This window comes from Eriocheir sinensis, chromosome 15 (genome assembly GCF_024679095.1).
Source record: "Eriocheir sinensis breed Jianghai 21 chromosome 15, ASM2467909v1, whole genome shotgun sequence".
NCBI classification, from domain to species: Eukaryota; Metazoa; Arthropoda; class Malacostraca; order Decapoda; family Varunidae; genus Eriocheir; species Eriocheir sinensis.
The window spans coordinates 17716927-17741631 of record NC_066523.1 but is presented as its reverse complement, the minus strand read 5'-3'; the positions used below and the strand labels follow the sequence as shown (position 1 = coordinate 17741631).

General features: G+C 43.8%; 1 protein-coding gene and 2 non-coding genes across 3 annotated transcripts in view; all 3 read right to left on the bottom strand.

Moving 5' to 3' along the window:
• LOC126998719 (uncharacterized) overlaps positions 1–24434 on the bottom strand; it is a 50289-nt gene extending 25855 nt beyond the window's left edge. The window contains exon 1 of the mRNA XM_050860708.1: positions 24426–24434. Within this exon, the coding sequence (XP_050716665.1) occupies positions 24426–24434 (9 nt within the window). The remainder of the gene's footprint in view (positions 1–24425) is intronic.
• Positions 12235–12307, bottom strand: Trnaa-agc (transfer RNA alanine (anticodon AGC)). Its single transcript has one exon. It is a non-coding gene; the product is annotated as a tRNA-Ala (tRNA).
• On the bottom strand, positions 12318–12389 carry Trnaa-ugc (transfer RNA alanine (anticodon UGC)). Its single transcript has one exon. It is a non-coding gene; the product is annotated as a tRNA-Ala (tRNA).
• Positions 24435–24705: the final 271 nt, after the last annotated feature.

Genomic DNA, 24705 nt, shown 5'->3' with positions numbered 1-24705 from the left:
AGGAATGAGGCGAAGTGGAGTGGTATGTGGAGAGGGTCATACAGGCAGTTGCACCTCCCGCTTCCTGCCCACCTGCAGCCTCCACTGTGACACCTGGAAACGGCGGACATACCTCACTTTACCTGTCCTTAACTCACCTGTCTCATTACTTATATCCTTTTTCACCTGCCACAAAGCTTTCACTCAGGGCAAAAGATGCAAACTTCGGTCACGTCATCATCATCATTATCATCATCATCATTAGCCTTTATTATTTCGCTGTATGTTTCCAGTCGTTTCTGTCATGTTTCTCGAGTTTCCAGTTTCGATGTTAACGTTTCATATGCTACCTCATAATTTTTTGATTCATATAGGTTACTGGCTTCCTCTATTTTTTTGATCAGTTATCTGGCTTATTTATCGTTCTGTCACATTTTTGTCCATCTGTTGTCCTCCTTCTCCTACGTACTATATGTCTTAACTATTACCATTGAACTTCATTGCCTATATTTTGCTTACTTTTGATTATTCCTTCATCCATTTGCAGTTTTCCCAATCATTGATCTTTCTGTTCCTCTTTGGGCACTTCTCAGTTTCCGCTCCGGCCATTTACGAGAGTCACGCCTGATTGTTCAAAGGACGTATTGGTCTTTACATCACTTTCTACGACTAACTTTGTAATATATCGACTTAAAACTGTGAAAATCCAACACTTGTAACTAACTCCGTCCCAAAAATGGAATTAAAGAACCAAACTAACCACATAACTGTTAATAAATGCTAACACGACGTTGAAAAGATCTGGGTGTTGATGTTGAAGCGTCCAGTTACGAGGGAGAAGGATCGCTCACTCAACCCAAACGGAGCCGGAAGAACCGCTCGAGTAAGGCAAGAGAACGGTTTCCACTTCACCGTATTAGAAGCGCCTTCCTTCGACTTCGTCTTCGCTTACACTGGGCAAATTTTCCGTAGATCTTCAGTCAAACCATGATTTCTGCTTGCGTGGTTTTCATTGGTTTCTTGTTATTGCTGATGATAATGATGGTGAGTAATACCGTCGTCCTTCAGTGAAATCTACCGTAGCTTTGGAAGATCGTGGACACTTCAGAAAACCACGGAAATATAAGAATCACGCCAGCGGAAATCGTGGTTTGACTGAAGATCTACGGAGAATTTGCCCAGTGTAATAGCCCCTGGTTCGGTGGCTAAGAGGGAATGCGTGTCGCCGAGTTTGCATTTCTTAGTAACTTATTTTAAGGACCCCAAGATAAATTATAATGGCCTGGCCTCTAATAATGTTTTCTTTGGCTCATGTCTGTTTTGTCGGCCTGTCTTATTTGTCGGACTTTCAATCGGCCTGTCTGTCTGTGTTTGTGCATATGTCTGCCTGTCTGTTGCAGAGAGAGAGAGAGAGAGAGAGAGAGAGAGAGAGAGAGAGAGAGAGAGAGAGAGAGAGAGAGAGAGAGAGTATACAGTTTCTCTCTTCTCTCCCTTCATTCCTTCTTATCCCTCCACTCCGTCAACCAGCCAGACGACACGCCCCTTATCCTACCCCTGTGCCCTATGCCCCCCTACCCTGTGTCCTCTTCCCCCCCCCCCCCCCTACCATGCCTCCTGCGCCCTGTTATCCTGTTCCCTGCTGTGCTTTCCCTGTCTTCTCTGCCCCTCCCTTCTGTCTTCCTGTCAAACAAGCACTGATTTCTCTGTCCACAAGTAACTTCTTAACTCTTTTTTTTATTGGGTCTTTTTCTCCTGAATTATTTTTTGTTCCTTTTTGCCTTTGATCTGCTTCCTTTACCTACAAAAAAAATATATTTCTCTGTTTTTTTTTGTTTACTCTGTCTCCTGTTCTGTCCTCCTATCCCCTGTCCTTGTTTTCTTGTCCTGTCTGTCTGTACCGTCTATCCTCCCTGTCTATACTAAGCTCTGGCATCCTTACTCTGTCATCCTGTCTCCCTAACTTTGTCCATCCTATCCACAACACAACTTTCTGTCTTCCCGTCTATCACATCCTTAACCTCATCCTTAGCCACGCCCTCAACAGCCTGTGTGTCCCTCCTCCTCCTCCTCCTCCTCGTCCTCCTCCTCCTCCTGCTCGTCCATCTCCTTCTGATCCTGACATAATGCAGACCCGGTTTTGACATTATCCTCATGTTGTAACATAAATTTGAGACGTTGTGTGTGTGTGTGTGTGTGTGTGTGTGTGTGTGTGTGTGTGTGTGTGTGATGGTTGGTTGGTTGGTATATTTTCGTCTCCACCTCTCTATCTATCTATCTATCTATCTATCCGTCTTCCTCTATTCATCAGATGAGATTATAATTTATTTTCTTTATTAACGTCACTTTGTTTACCTTTCACCCTCGCGGAAGGACCAGAAGTCAGGGGGAACCGGGAGTCCATTTTCTTCGTTTGTGAGCCGCCTTAATCCCATTTTCTGTATACCGGAAAGGTCGTGACGGGGAGCTTAGCGAGAGAGAGAGAGAGAGAGAGAGAGAGAGGGGGGGGGGGGGAGCTTTCTCACGCTACTGACCTTGAAGTCTCATTGTACTCTGCTTATACGTGCATAAAGACGAGAGATATATAGAATTATAATTATCTTTAACCTCTGTTGCCTCCACCACCACCACCACCACTACTACTACTACTACTACTACTACTACTACTACTACTACTACTACTACTACTACTACTACATACGTTCTTTCTTCACCCGTAGTTATATATTGACGCATTTTTTTCTTGATTTCTCAGCATTCAAGACATTTAGCAGTCAGAGAGTGTGTGTGTGTGTGTGTGTGTGTGTGTGTGTGTGTGTGTGTGTGTGTAGCAAAGCCAGATAGGGAGGGAGGAGGATCAGGAAGGAAAGAAATAGGAGATGGGGGAAGGGAGGGAGTGAAAAAAAAAAGAAGTTAGGGAAGGGATGAGGAGGAGGAGGAAGAGGAGGAGGAAGAAGAGGAGGAGGAGGAAGAAGAGGAGGAGGAGGAAGAGGAGGAGAACTACCTATGCTTTTTTGTTTATTCTTCATTCATATATCACCAAAGCAACGAATTCAAATTATATTGCGGAGAGAGAGAGAGAGAGAGAGAGAGAGAGAGAGAGAGAGAGAGAGAGAGAGAGAGAGAGAGAGAGAGAGAGAGCGGCTGTGTATCTCTTGTTGACTCAGGACCGAGTGGATGACGGAAGAATGAAGAATTATTTATATGAGGAGGAGGGCGAGGGCAAACAAACACACACATAGAGAGAGAGAGAGAGAGAGAGAGAGAGAGAGAGAGAGAGAGAGAGAGAGAGAGAGAGAGAGAGAGAGAGAGAGAGAGAGAGAGAGAGAGAGAGAGAGAGAGTCTAGTGTTTGCTTCATGGACCAACTCTTCTATGGTGACGTTTCTTATATTCGCTACAAGGGGAAGAGGAGGAGGAGGAGGAGGAGGAGGAGACAACCAAAAGAGAGGGACAAAAGAAGAAATGGTTTGATTGAAAATAGAGGTTGTTTGTGTGTGTGTGTGTGTGTGTGTGTGTGTGTGTGTGTGTGTGTGTGTGTGTGTGTGTGTGTGTGTGTGTGTGTGTGTGTGTGTGTACCTAAAAAAGACCTTGGAGCACAATAGCCCAGACGTCCTCTTCCTCCTACTTGTCCTCCTCCTCTTTTTCCTCCTGCTCGTTTTCCTCCTCCTCCTCTACCTCCTCCTCCTCCTACTCCTCCTGCTCCTCCTTTTTCCCCTCTATTCTCCTCCAGCGCCTCCTCCTCTCATGTCCTCTTATCCCTTCTCTTTTTTCACCTCCTCCTCCTCCTCCTCCTCCTCTTCCTCGTACTTATCCTCAGACTCAAAGACGGCGGAGAGAAAAAAAAAACCTTCCTCTCCAAAAAATGTAAAAAAAAAAAAAACGAAAATAAAAAGCAAAAATTCCCATCCTGAAGAGGGTAGAGGGTGGAACTCGCATCGTGCCCGGCCAGCTGGAGGAGGGGGGCGGGGGGGGGGGGGGTGGAGGTTGGCCTGGGGGAGGGGGGTATGTGGCGGGGGGGGGGGGGGGGAAGGGGGCGCTCACATTGGCTTAGCGCTGGGGCCTCTTTTTTTTCTGCCTTCATGCCATCCAGACACCGGCCGCTCCTTGGATATGCTGCTGGGGGGTGAGAGGGCAGGGGACACTGGGGATGGGGCGGATTATGCTGAGGAGGAGGAGGAGGAGGAGGAGGAGGAGATGATATTTGTGGATGTCACCCTTTGCTTCTCCATGTGTTTGTGTGATGGTGATGGGGGGGGGGGAGGGTGTTTACTCTGTGTGTGTGTGTGTGTGTGTGTGTGTGTGTGTGTGTGTGTGTGTGTGTGTGTGTGTGTGTGTGTGAGATTTCCTTTTTTTAGAACTGTTTATCTCGTAGTTTTTTGTTTGTTCAATACCTGTGTTTGATTTTTTTTTTTAGTTTGCATAATTTCTTGTTTTTATTTTTCATATTTACTAGTTTGTTTGATACTTGTTCTTGCTTGTTGTTTTTGTTTGTGTACATTTGTTTTCATATCTGTTTGTGAGTTTACTTCTGTGTTTATGTGCGTGTGTGTACCTCCGGATGTGAGTGTTTGCTTAGTTAAATTTGTATGGATGCAGGATATATAATTAAGTCAACCCAATATTTTTTGAAAGCTGTAATTGTCGATTTTATTTTGTTTAGGTCCCGTCCTTTATCTGCCTCCTTTAACCGTAAATAATAAAGAAATGTGTGGTCAAGATGTGGTTAAGTAAGGACAGGCAGGCTCCAAGTGTGTGTGTGTGTGTGTGTGTGTGTGTGCTAAGTAAGGGTAGACAGACAGACTCAAGACGCCGAGGTGTTGACATTATCGCCCATCACGCACTCCGTTTTCTTTCTTTATCCTCGCTTCCCGTTTTTTTTCCCCTGGGCGCGTCTCACGTTTGACCATTTTCTGTGGCGGGGGCGACAGCGACAAACAGGTGCATCCCCGTCACGTCTCCGGGTTTTGACACTCAATGACGCGACAACTCGGGTCTTCTTTTGTTTCATAAGGGGCGTGACTCAGCCCAAGACCAATTCTCTGTCTGTCGCTGCTTTTTTTCCTCTTTTGTTTTTTCTCTTTCTTTTTATACATCTCTCGACCCGGTCTCTCCCTCCTCCATCCTTCCTTCCTCCGTTCCTCCATCCGTAGATATGAGGACCCAGCAAACAGCGTCTCTCTCTCTCTCTCTCTCTCTCTCTCTCTCTCTCTCTCTCTCTCCCTTATTCAGTTTCGTGTTTTCTTCATATAGAGAGAGAGAGAGAGAGAGAGAGAGAGAGAGAGAGAGAGGGGGGGGAGGGGGATGGGTTTGGAGTCCATTGCGCCTCTGACAATCACCGCTCGATTCAATTACGCCTTCCTTTATAATACCTGAGAGAGGATCGAGAAGGAGGAGGAGGAGGAGGAGGTGACCGAAGTCTTATATAGGTGGGGGATCTGTGTTGTTTTGGTGGTGGTGGTGGTGTGCCTCTCCCCCTCCCCCTTCCCTCTCTTTCTCCCTCCTTCTCCCTCCCTCCTCTCTCCCTCTTTCTCTCTCCAAGCCGCCACACACACACACATACACACACACCGAAATTAGGTTCTGTTAAAGCAAAATAGAGGTAATTAGACTTTGGAACTAATTTGGATCTGTAAAACCGATCAAGGAAAAAAAAAAAGTTATTGGATTTTGGTTCGATGAAGAGAGAGAGAGAGAGAGAGAGAGAGAGAGAGAGAGAGAGAGAGAGAGAGAGAGAGAGAGAGAGAGAGAGAGAGAGAGAGAGACGGTGGGTGGTGGTGGGATTCACAGATGGAACACTTTCAATTAATTCCTTTTGAGCTCTGAGTCATTGTCACCCTCGCCTCGCTGCGCCTCGCCTCACCCCTCACAAAGCCACGACTTCTGCTGCTGTTGTGATCTTCTTGTGACCCCTTTACCCCCCTAATGACCCCCCATCCCCTACCCCCTTCCCTCTATCCCCATTCCTATCTCCCTCTCTCTGTTTCTCCTCCTTTTCCTCATATATGTCTTACTTATTTACGTGTCTACCCTTTTCTCCTATTTCCTTCTCTTCCCATTTTTCACCTCCCTCCTGTTTCTTTTCCCCTTCCTTATTCCCTCCTCCTCCTCCTCTCTATCCCCCATTCCAGCCCCCTTCCTCTTACGTGTCTCTCCTTTTCTTCTATCTCCTTCTCTTCCCATCTTTCACCTCCCTCCTGTTCCTTTTCCTCTTCCTCATTCCCTCCTCCTCCTCCTCTCTATCCCCCATTCAAAACCCCCTTCCTTTTTCTCTTTGTTTTTTCTCCCTTCCTCCTATGTTTCACTTTTTTCCATCCTCCTTCACTTTCCTTTTAGTCCCTTCTTTCTCTTCCTTTCTGTCCCTTTCCCCTTTCCTCATTTACCTCACTCTTATTTCCTATGTTTCTTCTCCTCAATTATCCGTCTTTCCTATCTCCTCTATCTCTTCCCCTTTAGTCCCCTTTTTTCACTCCCTTTCTGTCCCTTTCCCCCCCTTCCCCCCACACGCCACCATTAGAAGGCCCCCTCCCGCTTCCATGAATGCTCCTCACCTCCCCTGTCACCCTCCCCCCCCAACATCATCTCGACCACTAATGGCCCACACCACCACCACCACCATCACCACCAACACACTCCTTCTGTTCCTCAAACCCACTACTATAGCCACTGCCCATTAACCCCCCCTCATTAACCTTCTCATCCCCCTCCCATCTTCCCCTTCAACCCATGCCAACGTTACTTACCTACACCATATCGTTTCCTCTACATTCACACCCCTCACCACCTCTATCATCACCACCATCATCATCACTTTTTTTTCTTACTTCACCCTCCATCTTTTTTTGTTTACCCATCACCAATTGTCTTATTCTTTTACCTCTTTCTCTACCATAAACACCACCGCCATTGTCATCACCACCACCACCAACAACAACAACAGCAACAACAATAACAATACCTTTTTCACAACAACTCCCCACTGTTCACCTCACTACCCTCACCACCACCACCACCACCACCACCATCACCACCACCAGCCACCTCCATCACCACCACTGCTGTCTCCTACCTGCATTACCATCACTTCCATCACCATCACTGTCATTTCAAATCCTCCTCCTCCTCCTCCTCCTCCTCCTCACCGCCGCTACCGTCGCCCTCAAAACACCGCCATCCATCATGCCCAAGAAACCTCAACGAAACGCTTTAAAGGAATCGAATCCTCTTAAGACCTGACTCGGAGGAGGATCAGACGCTTACCCTCCACCCTATGACCCTCCCCCCAACCCCCTTCACACCTCCACCTGCTGCTGATCCTCCTTTTGGTCAAGCAGAGGTGGAGGGGGAGGAGGAAGGGGAAGGGTGGGGGTATAGGGGATTCGGTAGTCTATGAGGGAAAAGATACTGAATGCTACTGGCCGACCGCTTATTCCTTTGTCGTGACGGTAAAGGAATCGGAATGTTTTGCTACGAAGACCTGAAGGGCAAAAGGACTGGGGGGGTGAGGGGGTGGGGGGGGATGGCTTGAAGGGGAAGGGGGGAGGGAGGGTTATAGACGGGAATTGTGGTGATGGGGAAGAAGGGGATGGGGAGAGAGGACTGGTAGGGAGGAACGGGTGCAGGGGATGGCTTGAAGGAGGGGGGACTAGAGGAAGGGTATAGAGGGGAAGAAAATGATGGGGAGAGAAGAGTTGGGAGATGGTGAAGGGAAGGGAAGGGATGGGAAAATAAATAGAGGGGAGGTGAAGAGAATGGAGGGAGGGGAGTTGGGAGGGAAGGGGAGGGAGAGATGATGAATGGAGGAGGGGAAGGAATTAGAAGAGGAGGGGAAAGGGGAGAGTGTCAATGGAGAAAAGGAAGGGAGGGAGAGGGGTGGCATACGGGAAGAGGAAGGAAGGGGAGAAAAGGATGAGGGAAAGGGAAGAGAAGGGGGTGATATATTTAAATTGTAAAGGGGAGAAGGGGAGGTGAAGGAATGGGTATGCAAGGGGAGGGATCTGTTGGCTAGAGGGAGATGGGAAGGGAGGGGGAGAGGAAGGGGGAGGGTACAGGGAAGGCTCAAGGAAGGACTAAAGGAAGGGGTTCGCTGTCATAATTAATGGTATTCTTCAGGTGTGAGCTCAGGTGAGGTGCGAAGGTGTACCTGTGTGCTGGGTCCACCTGGGGACATTAGAGATTTATGTGCCTGTTTATTTACGTGTTTTTTTTTACCAGTCTGTGTATTGTTGGTTCTTTTTCACATTTTCTTTTCTTTATTCGTGTTTGCTCAGCTGTTGCAAGGGAAAGCTTTAGTTGATTCACCGTTGCCAGTTTTTTTCTAATGTGTTCTGGTGGTGCCAATGCTCTCACGGCTGTCTTTCATATATATTTCTATGCGTGTGTGTATGTTCGAAACTTTATTGGGTCGTCTATAGCTTTGCCAACCCCCACAAAAAGACGAGTAAAAGCTCTATGTAGTTGACTCACCGTTGTTGCTTTTCTGTGCTGTGTTCTGGCGCTAACGCTGACTCGTGATTGGCTTCTGTGTGTGTATGTGTGTGTGTGTGTGTGTGTGTGTGTGTGTGTGTGTGTGTGTGTGTGTCTTGATACTTTATTGGCTCATACATAGTTTTGCCACCCCAACAAAAAAGACAAGTGGAAAGTGTATAGTTGATCCCCCGTTGTTACTTTGGTGTGCTCTTGTGGTATGAAGTTCCTGTGATATATACTTCATTTGTATATATATTTCTAAGTTTGTAATAGGTGATACCTTATTGGGTAGTTTTGCCAACCCTATAAAATACAAATAAAAGCTCTTAATTGTGGGCTCACCGTTGTTACTTTGCTGTCCTGTGAATAACGGAAAAAAACAATATAGAGAAAAAAATGTTGGAAGACAGAAATATAGAGAAATTGAGTAAAAAAAAGGAAACGGGACTGAGAAAGAGACTAAGCGAGTGTTTTGGCGTTAAATGTAATGACTTTGATATTTTTTACAGTAGAGGAGGCAGCTCAAGGAAAAAAAACAATAGAAGTTCGTCAAAGCGCTGCTCCTTTCAAGATGACAGTCGGAGTGTTTCTAAAAAAGTTGAATCATGGCGTTCCTATTGTGTTCGCGAGAGAGTTCCCTGTTTGATTCTCTTAGACGCGCTGACATTTCTTTTTTTTCCTGCACCAAGTTTACCTGTTTTCACAATACTACTACTACAATAAGAGAAACAGATACAGAGATAGAGATAGAAAGAGAGCTTGGGAAGAAAAGGGTAAAGAAAAAAAGAAAGAGAAAAAGAAAGAAAGAAAAAAAGAAGGAAAAGAAATAATGAGTTTTTAAAGTAAGATAGATAGATTACTAGAGTGAGAGACAGACAGACAGACAGACAGACCCGGGGAGGAAAACACAGGGGTCATATACCACTTGTGAATATTTCTTAGGGAACTTTTTTTTATATATATTGGTGTGTGTGTTTTGTTACTTTATAGTGTTGTTGCTTCGCCTCCAACGCCCCCCTCACACAACCACATAAGTAAAAGGAAAAATAACTCCTGGCTCTTGCTAATATCTTCAACTTGGTGACGGTTAGGTAAGAAAAAAAGTGCAGAATTTTTTTTTTCAATTGACATTTCTTAAGAGATTTAATTAAAGGTAGAATCCGTGAATAGGAATCTGATTCTCTCTCTCTCTCTCTCTCTCTCTCTCTCTCTCTCTCTCTCTCTCTCTCTCTCTCTCTCTCTCTCTCTCTCTCTCTCTCTCTCAGATATCCATTATTTCCTTTTACCCTCCAGCTTCTTCTCTCCCTCGGCTGTCCATTATTTCCTGTCCTCCTCCTCCTCCTCCTCCTCCTCCTGTTTAGTGGCCCTGGCTCCTGAGGGTGTCGCACCTGGTCTCCGACGCGGCGCTAATTTGTGCCTCACCTGAGCCTTTGTGTCGTGGCGTTACCATTGTTACCGAAAACATGAAGAAACTCGGTGAAAGAGAGGGGTGGGAGAGGGAAGGGTAAGGGGGTGGGGGTTAAGGGGGGTTGGTGTCCGTGTGTGTGTGTGTGTGTGTGTTGGTTGGAGAGGGAGAGATGCACTGGAAAACTAATCTGTCCACACACACACACACACACACACACACACACACACACACACACACACACTTGAACCTCACCTTCCCTGCCATCCCTTCACCCAACAGATAACAAAGATAAAAACAACACAAAACAAACTGATGATAAGGAAAACTATTTACTGCATACCTTTGGCTGACAATTCTCACAAGGATAAACAAAGAAAACACATCATAAATAAATCCAAGAAACAAAACAAAAAACAACAACAAATCGGCGTATCTACACATCAGTTAGTTATCCCATCTCTTCTGGCTCGGGGCTCGAACCATGTGGCGTAAAGAACTGACATACTAGTGAAATAGAAGACGAGTTACCAGCCAGTATACAAGGGGCAGAAGCAGAAGAGGGAAGGGGAGGAGGAGGAGAAGGAGGAGGAGGAGGAGGAGGAGGAGGAGGAGGGCGAAAGAGAAAAAGGGAAAGATATAATGGTAGAAGTAGAGGGATGGAGAGGGAACGGAAGGAGGAGGAGGAGGAGGAGGGTAGCAAAGGAGAAAGAGCCAAAGGAGCATTAGCAGAAGGAGAAGAAGAGGGACGAAGAGGAAGAGGAGAATCAGGAGGAGGAGAAAGAGGGAAAGGTGTATTGAGTCCAGCGAGCTGTAACCACTTGTCAGATAAAGGTTTTCGCCGGCTAGGGCATGAGTCTGCGTGGCTGTGTGTGGCGTAATTGGATTATGTGTGTGTGTGTGTGTGTGTGTGTGTGTGTGTGTGAGAGAGAGAGAGAGAGAGAGAGAGAGAGAGAGAGAGAGAGAGAGAGAGAGAGAGAGAGAGAGACGTGGATAATAAAGACAGGAAAGCACGTAGACATGATGGCATTTGACGAGAGAGAGAGAGAGAGAGAGAGAGAGAGAGAGAGAGAGTATTTATATCTTTGCTTTCTTAACAGTCTTAGTTACGCTTACGATCGTGAATGCACCTGGCGTAACACACACACACACACACACACACACACACACACACACACACACACACACACACATAAAGGGGGAGAGGAAATAAACACATTTCTTCTTTCCTCTCTTTTCCATTCCACTCCTTTCCTCTCCCTTGTTTATATTCTTTGTTTTCCTCTTTTCTCTTTTCTTCTTTTCTCTTCTCTTCTCTTTTCCCTTCTCCTCTCTTCTCTTCCCTTTACTTCTCTTCTCCTTTTCTCTTCTCCTGTCTCAGTTTACCGAAATACGAACTGAAATAGGAAACGCGCAGGTGTGTGTGTGTGTGTGTGTGTGTGTGTGTGTGTGTGTGTGTGTGTGTGTGTGTGTCCGGGAAATGCCGACCAAAAGTTTGTGTTCGTTAACTTCACAAAAGCCGGGTGCTCGCAGCTCTAACCTCTCTCTCTCTCTCTCTCTCTCTCTCTCTCTCTCTCTCTCTCTCTGAAAAAAAACCGAGCCTTTGATCTAAATATGTTTCATCGACTTTTTCTGTGCTAAAAAATATAAATTCTACACACAAATCTCTAAATTCTCTCATATGACTCCCTTATTTCTTCTGTTTCATCCCTATGTATATTTCAATACGCATTCATTTATTCATTTTACCTTTTTATTTATTTTTACTCTGATGGTTATTATGCGCGCCAAATGTATTATAAAAGAAAACATATAGGTACCTACTGTGCGGAACTTGCTTTATTCAGCATCACTAAATTATTGCAGGAAGCCTTTTTTTCTTCTAATAATATTCGTCACCTTCACTGCCCTCTTTTCTCTCCGCTCCTATTTCCTTTTTCTTCTTTTTGTTGTTTTGTTGCTGCCGCCGAGTAGGAAAAAAGTCGTTGCAGTCCGTAGAGTTCTCCGGCTTCTTTTAAATATAACTTTGTCTTATTTTTCCTGTCATCCGTTGCCATCTTCGTCTCGCTAAGCTCGTGGTGATGGTGACTGATGTGTTTTTTCAGGTGCTTTAGAACGAGAATATTGATGTGTGTGGGTGTAAGGTGTGGCGGTGAAAGACGTTGAGAGGAAGATAGGAAATTAAAAAAACGCATAAGAAAGAACAAGAGAAAGACATCAAGGAAAAGAAAGGAAGAAAAGGAAAGAAAAAGAAAGAAAAAAATAAGAAAGAAGAAAAGGAAAGAAAAAGAAAGAAAAAAAATTAAGAAAGAATTAGAGGAAGAAAGAATAAAGAATGAAAAAAAAAAGTTAACCACTTCTCAATATAACATTCGTAACAAAACTTTGGAGATGCGGGGTATCGATCCCCGTACCTCTCACATGCTAAGCGAGCGCTCTACCATCTGAGCTACATCCCCTTTATATTGGTGGAGGTGCCGGGGATCGAACCCGGGGCCTTTCACATGCAAAGCGAACGCTCTACCACTGAGCTACACCCCCTTGTATGAAGGCGGTTCGAGACTCGAGTTTGTTCCTCCTCTAATATTTTAATCTTGTGTTTTTGCATGAGGAAATGTGTTTTGGAGGTGAACTGTGTCTTGAAAAGGAGTATTGTCTTCGTGGTGTGCTTTGGGAGGCAAAAAACATTCATATAAGGCGAATATATGTAATAGATCTAGTCAGTTCGTCTCTATCCTCTCAGCATTTTATTCTCGTATTCTAGCTTAAGTAAACGTATCGTGGAGGTAAGCTGTGGTCTCATAGGTAGTATTGTCTTTGTGGTGGTGCGTTGGGAGGCAAAGGCAGGCAGAATAGGCGTGTGGTGGAGGTGGTGAGCAGGTGGAGGAGGAGGAGGCTAGGTCAGGGCGGCTGAGGTACAGGTGGAGGTGGAGGCGGGGAGGCACGAGAGGGGAGGAGCAGCAGCCCGAGCGGTGGTGGCATCTGGCGGCGTCGCGGACAAACGTCACCTGACAAACCCCTTGACTGGCCACTTTTTTACCCGCTCGGCTAGGGGCAGAGTGTGAGCCGCGTGCTGATTGGTCCGCGGGGGGCGAGGCACAAAGCATACTCTTACATTATTTATTCCTAAAGAGCGTAACACCGATGCCTGAAGCCTATGGATGTCCAAACCCGCCCGCCGCCTCCCTCCCTCCTCTTTCTGCCAGTGTCTCAGGCTCGACGGTATATTCTCATGACGGGGCGGACGTACTATCAATATTATGCAAAGACTGAAGGAGCGGCATAAGCTGAAGAGAACCAACGAATACCGACTAATCTATTATGCTTAGGCCGTCGGTTATACACTCATTGATAAGGCTTTCCTATAACTGGGTATTTTCAAGGGTAGTTTTATGAGCCTAGTGATAGCTTGACAAGGCTTCTGTATCATGAATGTGAAAAAAATGGATGAGTACCCGACTAATCTCCTTTGTGACCTTTATAAATACTTGTTATAAGAGCCCAAAGCATCTAACAATATATACGAACCCAGCTGACCCCCCTAAGACAGTAGAGCGTCAATCACACGGACCAGCTTATCGGAAACGTCTGCTTAGCGATAGTGGGTGAGCCTTTGAGCTTGTTAGAGGTGGGCGGGAGAGTAGGAAGTTTAAGGGTAGCTATTGTGTTAAGAATAGCTAGGTTTGCCTCTGTTATGGGACTTAAACTTGATATTCTTGTAATTTCCCATAAGCTTACGTCTCCTTTTAGCTGTTGTGTGCATGGGGAGAGAGAGTGGAAGGAGAAGAAGTATGAGGGTGTTATGTTAAGATTAGGTTATTGGCAGTCACGGGACCCATACTTGATATTTTTGTTGATTATCCTTGAGTTTACTTCTGTTAGCTTTTGTGTGGGAGAGAGGAAGTAGTGGTTTAAGGGTATTATGTTAAAATTAAGTTATGGGCTTTGTCACGGAACCCAAATTTGATATCCTTGTAGATTTCCCATGAGGTTTCGACCCTCTTGAGTATTGTGGGGGAAGAGAAGGGAGTTTTGGGTTAATGTTAAGATTAGGTTACTGTTGCTTTTGTCACGAAACTCAAACTTGATATTCTTGTGGATTTTCCATGAGATTACGACCCTCTTGAGTGTGGTGCGAGAGAGAGGGTGAGAAAGAAGGTGATTTTTGGTTATTATAGTGAGAGTAGCTTAGTTTGCCTTTGTCATGGGATACAAACTTGATATTCTTGTAGGTCACTTGAGTTTACGATACTTTTAGATACTGCACGGGGGAGAGAGACGGAGGGAGACGGAGAGTTAGTTTAGTTTAAAGTTAGGTTAGTTTGCAGATCCTGTCAGATGCTACACGGGACGAGAAAAGAGGGAGACGGAGAGTTAGTTTAGCTAAAGATCAAGTTAGTCTGCAGATTCTGTTAGATTCTGCGCGGGGAAGGGAGAGAAGAGGGAGACGGAGAGTTAGTTCAAGATCAGGTTAGTTTGCCTCCGTCTTCCTGGTCAAACTGGATATTCCCTTCGCTTATAGGTTTTCTTACGACCCTGCTTTATGCGCGGTGGTTGGGAGGAGACGTAGAGAGGGTAGTTTAGGGTCATTATGTTAAGATTAAGTTAGTGAGCTTTTGGCATAATGGCCCAAACTTGATTTTTCGTGTATTTAGACTTTTGGAAAATGTTGTGTTTTATATGATAGGAGTTATGGGTGCCGTGGTCGGTTAGGTTAGTTGTGTCCCTGTTTTCGGGGTTAAAATAGATTCTTGTAAATCTTATGAGTTCATCTCAATAATAATTTTCTATGTATTTTCAAGGGGCAGTAAGTAGCGGGGTTTTTTTTCATTATTTTTTTTTTAAGCCCTTGAGCTGTCTCCTTTGCTGTAAATAAAAAACAAACAAAAACAAAACAAAACATAGATGTGCATAAATATATGAGCGTTACAATAATATGAGAGAAAAACTTGATACTTGATACTTGAAGTTTTTTCCGATGTCTTACTGTGGACTCAACCTATTCTGCAGGCCACAAAAGTGCTAACGATTAGTCACTAGAACAGGAATCTTCACAACAATCCGTTAGGTACTCTTGCCTGCTCCTCCGTGTTTCCATGTCTCCTTCCACTCGCCGTACAGCCTCTGCAGGGCGTTTGTACTCACCTGTGGAAGAGAAAGAGAATGTGTAAGTTAGGGGCAGCTTGGATAAACAGTGATAACAATAAAACTTTAATAATAATAATAATAATAATAATAATAATAATAATAATAATAATAATAATAATAAAGATAATATAGTTATCTACATTAATATTATCTTATCAGAATGAACATGTTACAATTAAATGATCGGCCGGGGATGCTCAAATGATTCAGCTGCTCACAATAAAGAAGTATTTAATGCAGCATCATGAACATCTGTGCATGTTAGAATGCTGATCTGGTCTACAGGGTTAGGGAGGGGTCAAGAACTTCATGGCAGAGAGAGAGAGAGAGAGAGAGAGAGAGAGAGAGAGAGAGAGAGAAGAGAAGAGAAGAGGAGAGAAGAGAAGAGAAGAGAAGAGAAGAGAAGAGAAGAGAAGAGAAGAGGAGAGAAGAGAAGAGAAGAGAAGAGAAGAGAAGAGAACAGAAGAAAAGAGAAGAGACCCCCACAAAACAGAAGGGCATCATAGACAGACAAACGAAAAAAAAAAAAAAAACTTAAATAATATGAAATAAAGGAAGGAAGGGATGAACGATGAAAGAACAAGAGAAGTTAGATATAAAAAAAAACAAAGAGACAAACAGATAAAGAACAATGAAGATACAATATAAAATGAAGTGGAGAAGAGGTGAGCGCATGTTCGTTGGGTCCATTCGTGTCAAGTATAAATAAAGTACAAGAGGCGAGCAGATGAGCGATAAAGAAAAGTAAAGTATCAATAAAATAAGTAAGAATATAGACGCGAAACAAGACAAGATATATAAACTAAAAGTGGCACGCGTTGGTTCTCTTCGTGCAAAACAAAAAGAAAAAAAAAAGATGGAAAATAATAAAATAATAAACGCGAGGTAAAGTTAAATGAATATCAGAAGAAAGGAAAAATATATCTGCAAGAATAAAATCACAAAAAACACACAAAAAGAACAAAAACAAAGCAAAAAGAACAAATGTGAAATAAAAGTTAAACATAATGACAAAAAATATAGCAAAAATGAAATCACAAACTGAGGAAAAAAAATCAACAAAAAAACAGTTAAATAAATATGAAAATCTGAGGAAAATGAATAAAAAAAGTTAAATAAATAAAAATCTAAAAACAAAAGAACAAAAAACAAATCAAAACGAAAATAGTAATAATAATAATAATAATAATAATAATAATAATAATAATAATAATAATAATAATAATAATAATAATAATAAAACCGACTGAAATATAAATAGGAGATGAAATAAACTTTGGTCGGTATTATAAGACGTTTCACTTCTCACATCAACTATTTCTAAAGGTCAAAGAGGGGATCAATTGGGTTCTAATGAGTGTTTCTTTAGGTTCACGGTGCAGAAGAAGGGTCACACTACCACCAGGGTCATAAAACTACTCCTGGAAATACCCAAAACTCCTACGAAAGCCTTGTCAAATATGTGTACTTGGGTGACGAAATGTTTAGTACCGATAAAGGGGCAAATTTTCCGTGGATCTTCAGTCAAACCACGATTTCCGCTGGCGTGGTTCTCATTTGTTTCTTGTTATTGCTGCTGCTGATGATGGTGAGTAATACCGTCGTCCTTCAGTGAAATCTACTGTAGCTTTGGAGGATTGTGGACACGCCAGAAAACCACAGAAATATCAGAACCACGCCAGCGGAAATCATGGTTTGACTGAAGATCCACGGAAAATTTGCCCAGTGTAAAGCCCCTTAATACGGCCCAAAGAGAAGCGCTGGTCCGACGGTTCCTCTGGGCACACGTCTACGTATATATATTTAAATGCGCTGCGGTCCATTCTCACGTTGTAAAGCTGACTAATTTGACCGCCTTATAGAGACTCGCTGCGCCGCTAACATAGACGCGGCCATTTGTTGTACCACCCCCGTCTCTCTTTTTCTCTTTCTCTGCCTCGTCTTTTTGTGTGTATCTATCTATCTGTTTGTCCGTCTATCTATCAACTTGTCTCCCCATCTCTTATCTTTCTCGCTCTTTCTTTCTTTGTTTCTTTGTTTCTTTCGTTTGTTATGTCTATCTATCTATCTATCTATCTATCTATCTATCTATCTATCTACCTCTCCCTTTTCTCTTTACTTTCTCTCTCTTTGTGTGTGTCTGTATATCTATCTGTATATCTAACCCCTCCCCCTTTTCTCTCTCTCTCTCTCTCTCTCTCTCTCTCTCTCTCTCTCTCTCTCTCTCTCTTTTGTTTTCCCCTTCCCCCCCTTACGCCCCCTTCATCGCGTCACTTCCGCTTGTCTACCACTCAAGCCTTCTCCCCGCGGGGCCTCGAACCCAGGTGTCACGTACAGCAGCCGCGCCTTCCCCCCCCCATCCCCTCACGCCCCTGAACCCTCTTTCCTGCCTCCCCCCTCCCCCTCACGTGCCCCTCCCATCAACTTCAGCGCAGGTCGACGGGTGGAAGGGTTGTTGGGGGGGTGAGGGGGAGGGAGAAGACAATCCTGCGTCGTTCACTTGGTTGGTTTGTCTTATTCGTTGGTTTGTCTCTTGTTGTGTAAATTGGTTTGTGTTCGTGAAGGAAAGAAAATGGTCGGTCTTTTTTTTAGTTGGTATGGTTTTGGACTCTGCTGCTTCTCTTCCCTCGGGTTGGTTATGCCGGGTGCTTTGTTTTTCTTAAGGGGTGTTCTGGTGTCTTGGGATTTTTTTTTTTTTTTTTTTAAGGGGGGATTCTGGTGTCTTGGGATGGTTCTTTTTCTTTCTTTTTTAAGGGGGGATTCTGGTGTCTTGGGATGGTTCTTTTTCTTTCTTTTTTAAGGGGGGATTCTGGTGTCTTGGGATGGTTCTTTTTTTTTGCTCTTTTTTAAGGGGGGATTCTGGTGTCTTGGGATGGTTCTTTTTCTTTCTTTTTTAAGGGGGGATTCTGGTGTCTTGGGATGGTTCTTTTTCTTTCTTTTTTAAGGGGGGATTCTGGTATCTTGAGATGGTTCTTTTTCTTTTTTTTCAAGGGGGGATTCTGGTGTCTTGGGATAGTTCGTCTTTTTCATTTTTTTCTGTTGCTGTTGAGTCGGTTAATCCGGCATTTTTTTGGGGTGTGTGTGAAGGGGAAATCTGCCGTTGAGAATTTGTTTTCCCATTTCTGTTCAAGGTGGTTTTCTGTTTCTTTCGTGTGTGAAGGGAATTGTTTGCTGAGATTCTTCGTTCTTTTGTTGCTGTGTATATTTGTCTTTTTTCGTCAAGGGGAAAAATGCCGTTGAGATGGTTTGTTCTTTTGCTGCTGAGTCAGTTTGCTCCATTTGCGCCTTCGAGTTAATTTTTTTTTTTATAGTTTTATATTATAGTTTATTTAGTCTAACGTTCGGCGCCACATGACCCTGCAGTTGCGGCGCCAAGAACAGAACGCCCCAATAATCATCATCATCGAGTTAATTAATCTGGCGCTCTCGCTATGGGTAAAATTACGTCTTTGTGTCATCGACCGTTATTGGTGACCTGTACGTAGCTAATTATCTCAGCCCCTCTTTTTGCCACCGCCATTATTACCTTTTTTTTTTGTGTGTGTGTCTGATGCCGCTGTTCTTAATTAACCTTAAGGTGTGTTTGGTGTGAGGGAGAGACGGTGTTAGTAAGGGACTTTTTATCTTTACTTTTTATTTTTTATCTTTTGCTTAGACTTTTTTCTTTGCCTCCATCCCGCATCTCCTTTTCCTCCTAGTCCTTCATATCTACTTCAGTCATTCTCCATTCATTACGACATCCTCTTCATATACTTATACATACATCACCATTTTTTTTACAGCAAAGGAAACAGCTCAAGGGCATAAAAAAGGAAACAATGAAAAAAAGCCCGCTACTCACTGCTCCGATAAGAAAGAGTTCAGATGAGTGGCCGAAAGAGAGGTCAATTTCGGGAGGAGAGGTTTCCTGATACTCTCCCTCTGCCTCTAACGCCCATATTTTTATCACTGCTATTACAAGTTCTCCCTTCCTTGGCTACCATATGCCTTCTGAGGTCAACTCCAGCCAAACCCGTTTCCTATGATCTTTCCTTGAACGACTTTCGCGGGTTAAGGGCTACATTTAACTAACTGATTTGTCTGCTATTAATAATGTGGCGCAAACAGACCAAGAAAGAAGTATATAAGTGTAATTGAAGTATGTTTGTGGAACTTGATGATAGCGAAAAAAAAAGGTATATTAGCTGCTGTTGATTTTCGAGTTGGTAATAATTGACATATCTTGGTAGAAACGAGAGCTTGGTTACTCATCGCTAGCCCAATCCTCACCACCACCACTCCCCCTTCTTCCCAATCTCTCCTTCCACCGTGCTCCCAGGGTCACCCCCCCCCCCCCCCCGGTCACCACCTTATGTGCTGTACCTGCCCATTCTCGTCATTACCGTTAATTAGCTTCACTGCCGTATCACACCTGCATCAGAACCCTTCACACCTTTCTACACCTCTCTCTCTCTCTTTCTTTCTTCCCTCTTGCCTTCCTTCTTCCCTCCTCTTCCTCTTCCTTCTTCCTCTTCCCCCTGCATCAGATTCTTAACCCATCATGTCGCTCTCCTTATTACTAGTTTAAGCACCTCTATGCTTCCTCCTTTCTCTCTTCTTTTATTTAATTCTTTCTCCTTCTTCCATCTGCATCTTAATAATTCATGTCGTTTGCCTGACTTGTTTTTTTACACGTTTATGCTTATTTTTTTTCTTATCTTCCTCTCCTCTTCCTTCTTCTTCTTCTTCTTCATCCTCTTGCTTCATATCCCTTCAGATTGTCTTCCATACTATTTTTTTTAACCCTTCTTTACCTATTTCATTCTCTTCTCCCTCTTTCTTTCGCCCCATTCCTTCCATCCTTCGCTGATAAATTTATGCCGTTCCTCCTCTTATCTCCGTTCACACCCCCTTCTCTCTCTCTCTCTCTCTCTCTCTCTCTCTCTCTCTCTCTCCCTCTCTCTTCTCTCTCCCTTTCTCTTCTCTCCTTCGCTATCCATCCCTACCAAGGTCAGTCAGCACCTTACACGTTTCTCCTTGGGATCAGAATGTCTCCCCATCCCTGTACTCGCCCGAAGAGATTCCAATCCCCTTGTAGCTGGTCTAATCGCATTCCGCGTCTCAAATCCCCATGAACGAGAGGCTGGCCGTGATGGGCGCCGCTGGGAATTGCCATAATTGACACCAAAAGATTTCCTGACAGCCATTTGTGGTATGAGAAAGCGAGTGATTGTGGCGGTGGTAGAGGTGGTGGAGGTGGTGGTGGTGGTGGTTGAGGTGTGGTGATGGTGGTTATAGTAAGTGTTGCTGATGATGCTTAGTGGTGGCAGTGGTAGTAGTAGTAGTAGTAGTAGTAGTAGTAGTAGTAATAGTAGTAGTAGAAGTAGTAGTAGTAGTAACAGTAGTAATAGTCGAAGTATTAGTATCAACAACAACAACAAATAACAACAACAGTACCAGTTAGTCGTATATATATAAGGATCACAACCTGATAAGACGAATACGCAATAACTAATCACACTTATAAAGAAGAAAAAAACGTAATAAGGAACATCGTTGAACACTCTCTCTCTCTCTCTCATGGGGGTGTGATGACAGGCTGGGACTAACCGATGCATTGCTGGCTCGAATTTATTAAAGCTGTGGGGGCGAGAGAGAGAGAGAGAGAGAGAGAGAGAGAGAGAGAGAGAGAGAGACTGACAGCAGGTGTTTGTGCATTGCTTATTCAAATGCGATGTATTTTATTAATATTGCAACGATACCGGCGGGAACAGGATTGGTTGGTTAGGGCGGATGTCCTGATGGTGGTGATGGTGGTGGTGGTTGAGGGGGACGCTGTGGATAGTGTGAAGACTGAGTGTGTGTGTATGTGTGTGTGTGTGTGTGTGTGTGTGTGTGTGTGTGTGTGTAGGGACAAATTAGTGGTGTTTGTGGTGGTTGTGCAGCGTAATGGTTTTGTCTTAGATATATATTTTTTTGGTTATGATTTAGAGAGCGAGGCAATTTTTTTTTTTCATCAGAGGACACGGCTCAAGGGGAACAAAAAGGGTACAAAAAAAAAAAAAATCCCGCTACTCGCCGCTCCCATACAGTGATCGGACAAAACAAACCAAAGCAAAACGAAACGAAAAAAGTAGATTGCGTTCTATGGCATAAATAAAAGTACAAACAAAAAACAGTTACAAAAAAAAATTAAATGACGTTGTTAAAGGTATGGAAGTACATGCAGACAAACAGATAAGCAGATAGGCAGGCCAGTAGGAAGGGGTGACGAGGTGTTTTATTCCTTTTTCCTGGATTGTTCTTTCTTTCATCCTATTTGTTTTCCTTTCATCATCATTAACCTCATCATCTATTTCTTCTTCCTTTTCTGTACTAATTCTTTCGATGTTTTTTTACTATGCTGCTTCTTTAACTTCTTTCTCTTCGTTTCTTCTTTTCTTTTTTTCTTTCTTTTTCTTTCTATTTCTTATCTTCTCCAGCTCATTCTCCACCCCCTCCTCTTATCACCACCACCACCACCACCCCTACCACCACTACTTCCCCTCCATTCCACCTTCCCAGCACCCCGCTCATCACCCCACTCATCGTCGGCCATTTCCAAGAGACAAAAGAAAGCCATCCGTCCCTCGTTTAGGTCGTGGTCTTCGTCGAGAGAGAGAGAGAGAGAGAGAGAGAGAGAGAGGGAGAGGGAGAGGGAGAGAGAGGAGGCAATCTAGCGTTAATGTATGCCTTGCAGGATATACGCAAGATTACGCAGGAATGTGGTGAGCATGAGGGCAGCAAGGAGCCTTAGAGTGGACGTCCATGGAAGGAGAAGGAAAGCGCTGATGGTGGAGGAGGAGGAGGAGGAGGAGGAGGAGGAATAAGAGGAAGGGTGTTAAGAAGAAAAGAGTTTGAGGAATAGGAGTAAGAAGATGAGGTATAGGAGGAGGAGAAGAAGCAGGAGGAGGAAGAGGAGGAGGAGTAGGAGAAGGAAAGCGCTGATGGAGGAGGAGGAGGAAAGGAGTTTGAGGAATAGGAGTCAGAAGAGGAGGTATAGGAGGAGGAGAAGAAGCAGGAGGAAGAAGAGGAGGAGGAGAAGGAAAGCGCTGATGGAGGAGGAGGAGGAAAGGAGTTTGAGGAATAGAAGTATGATGATGATGATGATGATGATGATGGTAAAGAGGAAGAATAGAAAACAAGAAATATGAAAACGAAGCAGACTAAAGAAACAAACAAACAAAAAAAAATAGTAATGATGAAGAAGAGGAAAAGAAGAAGAGGAAGAAGAGACCAAAGGAAACATGAAAAGGAGAAAAAATAAAGTAAAAAAAAAATGAAAACGAGAAAGAATAAATAAATAGTGAAAGCGAAGTAACGATTTAGAAGAAGAGAAAAATGAAAATGAGAAAGAAGAGATAAATTAAAAAAAAGAAAAAAAGAAAAATGAGAGAGAGAGAGAGAGAGGGAGAAAGAAAGAACTAGCTAGATAATCTTGAGGTCAAACATTCACTCTTCACCCAAGCAACAAATCCTCCTCGCTTAGTCTTGAATATCCCTTCGTGAAACAGACATTACTCGATCCCTTGTCACTTGTAATCTCCGCCGCGGCCACCAGACGGCGCGGAGGTCGGTCGAGGCACACAGCGGATCGCATGTCCTTTGTTTACGTCGCCGGCCAAGTTTTATCAACGCCCCGCCTCATTACCGCCATCTAGTGGGTCCATTTGCAAACATCAAAGCCTCGACAGCTCCCATATGTTGCCGGAAAGCGGACGTTTGCGGCTCATTCTAGATTCTGCATGCGGGAATGGAAGACGGATTACAAGGCGGGGAAGAGGAAGAGGAAGAGAAGGAGGAGGAGGTGGTGGTGGTGGTGTTGGTGCAGGAGAAGTTTAGGAGAAGGAGGAGGGAAAGGAGGAGGACGAGAAGCAAAAGAAGAAGAAGGAGAAGAGGAAGAAGAAGAGGAAGAAGAAGAAGAAGAAAAAGAAGAGGACGAAGAAAAAGAAAATGAAATAGAAGAAAAGTAAGAAGATTAAAAAGAAAAAGAGGTAACAATAGAAGAAAAAATGGGCTTAGGAGAGAAAAAAGTAGAAGAAATATGATAAAAAAATAAGATGAAGATGAATAGGAGGAGAAACCGGAGTAGAATGACGAAGATGAGAAGAAGAAGGGTGATAAGAAGTTGAGATTGAGGAGACGGAAGGAGTAGAAAAGGAAGAAAAAAGAGGAGAAAAACAATCAAAACACATTAAATAGGAGAAAAAATAACAATAACCAGAAAAAAAGACTAGGAAGAGAAGGACATCAGCATCACTTTGAGAAATTATAACCGAGGGACGTGATTGGCGCCTCCTGACGGGGACTGGAGCGGGGAAGCGGCGTCGGATTATAATATTGGTTGGTATTTTAAGACACTTTCGCTTCTCACATCAACTATTTCTAAAGGTCAAAGAGGGGGTCAGTCTAGTTCCAGTGAGTATTTCCTTAGGTTCACGGTACAGAAGAAGGCTCAAACTAACACCAGGGTCATAAAACTACTCCTGGAAACGCCCACAACTCCTACGAAAGCCTTGTCAAATATGTGTTCTCGGGCGGCGAAATGTCTTAAAACGAACCTACGACTCAAGCAAGCAAACCGAAGGGGAGACTGACTTATCATATTCCGCCGGGCCCGCCACCTCCCGTCACTCTGCTGGATGGACGAGGGAGGAAGGGAAAGAAGGAGGGAGGGAGAGAGGGAGGGAAGGTGTGTTTTGTTAGTGACTAGGAGGCCAGGTATTACGGACGCCAGGTATATAAGGGATGAGACTTCTTAGTATAGCCCTGATCCATTGCCTCCACCCCTCGACAGGATTAATTTTCCATGATCTTTATCCTAATTACTTTCTTTTCCCTTACTTCCCTCTCCTGTTGTTTACTTTCCTCTTACTCTTCTTGCCATAACCTCTTACCTTCCTTTTCTTTACTCTTTTGTTCTTTAATCGCCTACTCTTACTCTTCTCAGCCCTTGCCGTAACTCCCACCTCTCCACTTAACTAATTTTGCATGGTCCTGTCTCACTTACCCTCCCTTTTATCCTCTTACTCCTCTTGATATAACCTCTTACCTTCCCTTTCTTTCCTGTTCTTTACTCCCCTACTCTTACTCTTCTCAGCCCTTGCCGTAACTCCCACCTCTCCACTTAACTAATTTTGCATGGTCCTATATCACGTACCCTCCCTTTTATCCTCTTACTCCTCTTGATATAACCTCTTACCTTCCCTTTCTTTCCTGTTCTTTACTTCCCTACTCTTACTCTTCTCAGCCCTTGCCGTAACTCCCACCTCTCCACTTAACTAATTTTGCATGGTCCTGTCTCACTTACCCTTCTTTTTATCCTTCTGTTCTTTACAATCATTTATTTACCTTTAGTAGCCTTGATCCCTTGCCTTAATCTAAAGCCCTCGACTTTGGTCATATACTTACCTTCCCCATGTTTTATCTCTTTTTTTTTTTCTTCTCTCCTCTTCTTTACTCTCCTTCCATTACTCTGAGTAGCCCTAGTCGCCTTAACTATCAACCCTCGCCTTAACTAATATTTCATGGTCCGATCCCTCTTACTTTCCTATTTTTTTTTTTACTTCCCTCTCCTCTTCTTTACTCTCCTTCTTTACTCTCCGTAGCCTTAGTCCCTTGGTTTAGCCTCCAGTCCTCGATCTGACTAGTTTTTTATGGTCTCCTCTTACTTCCTCTTACTTTCCCTTTC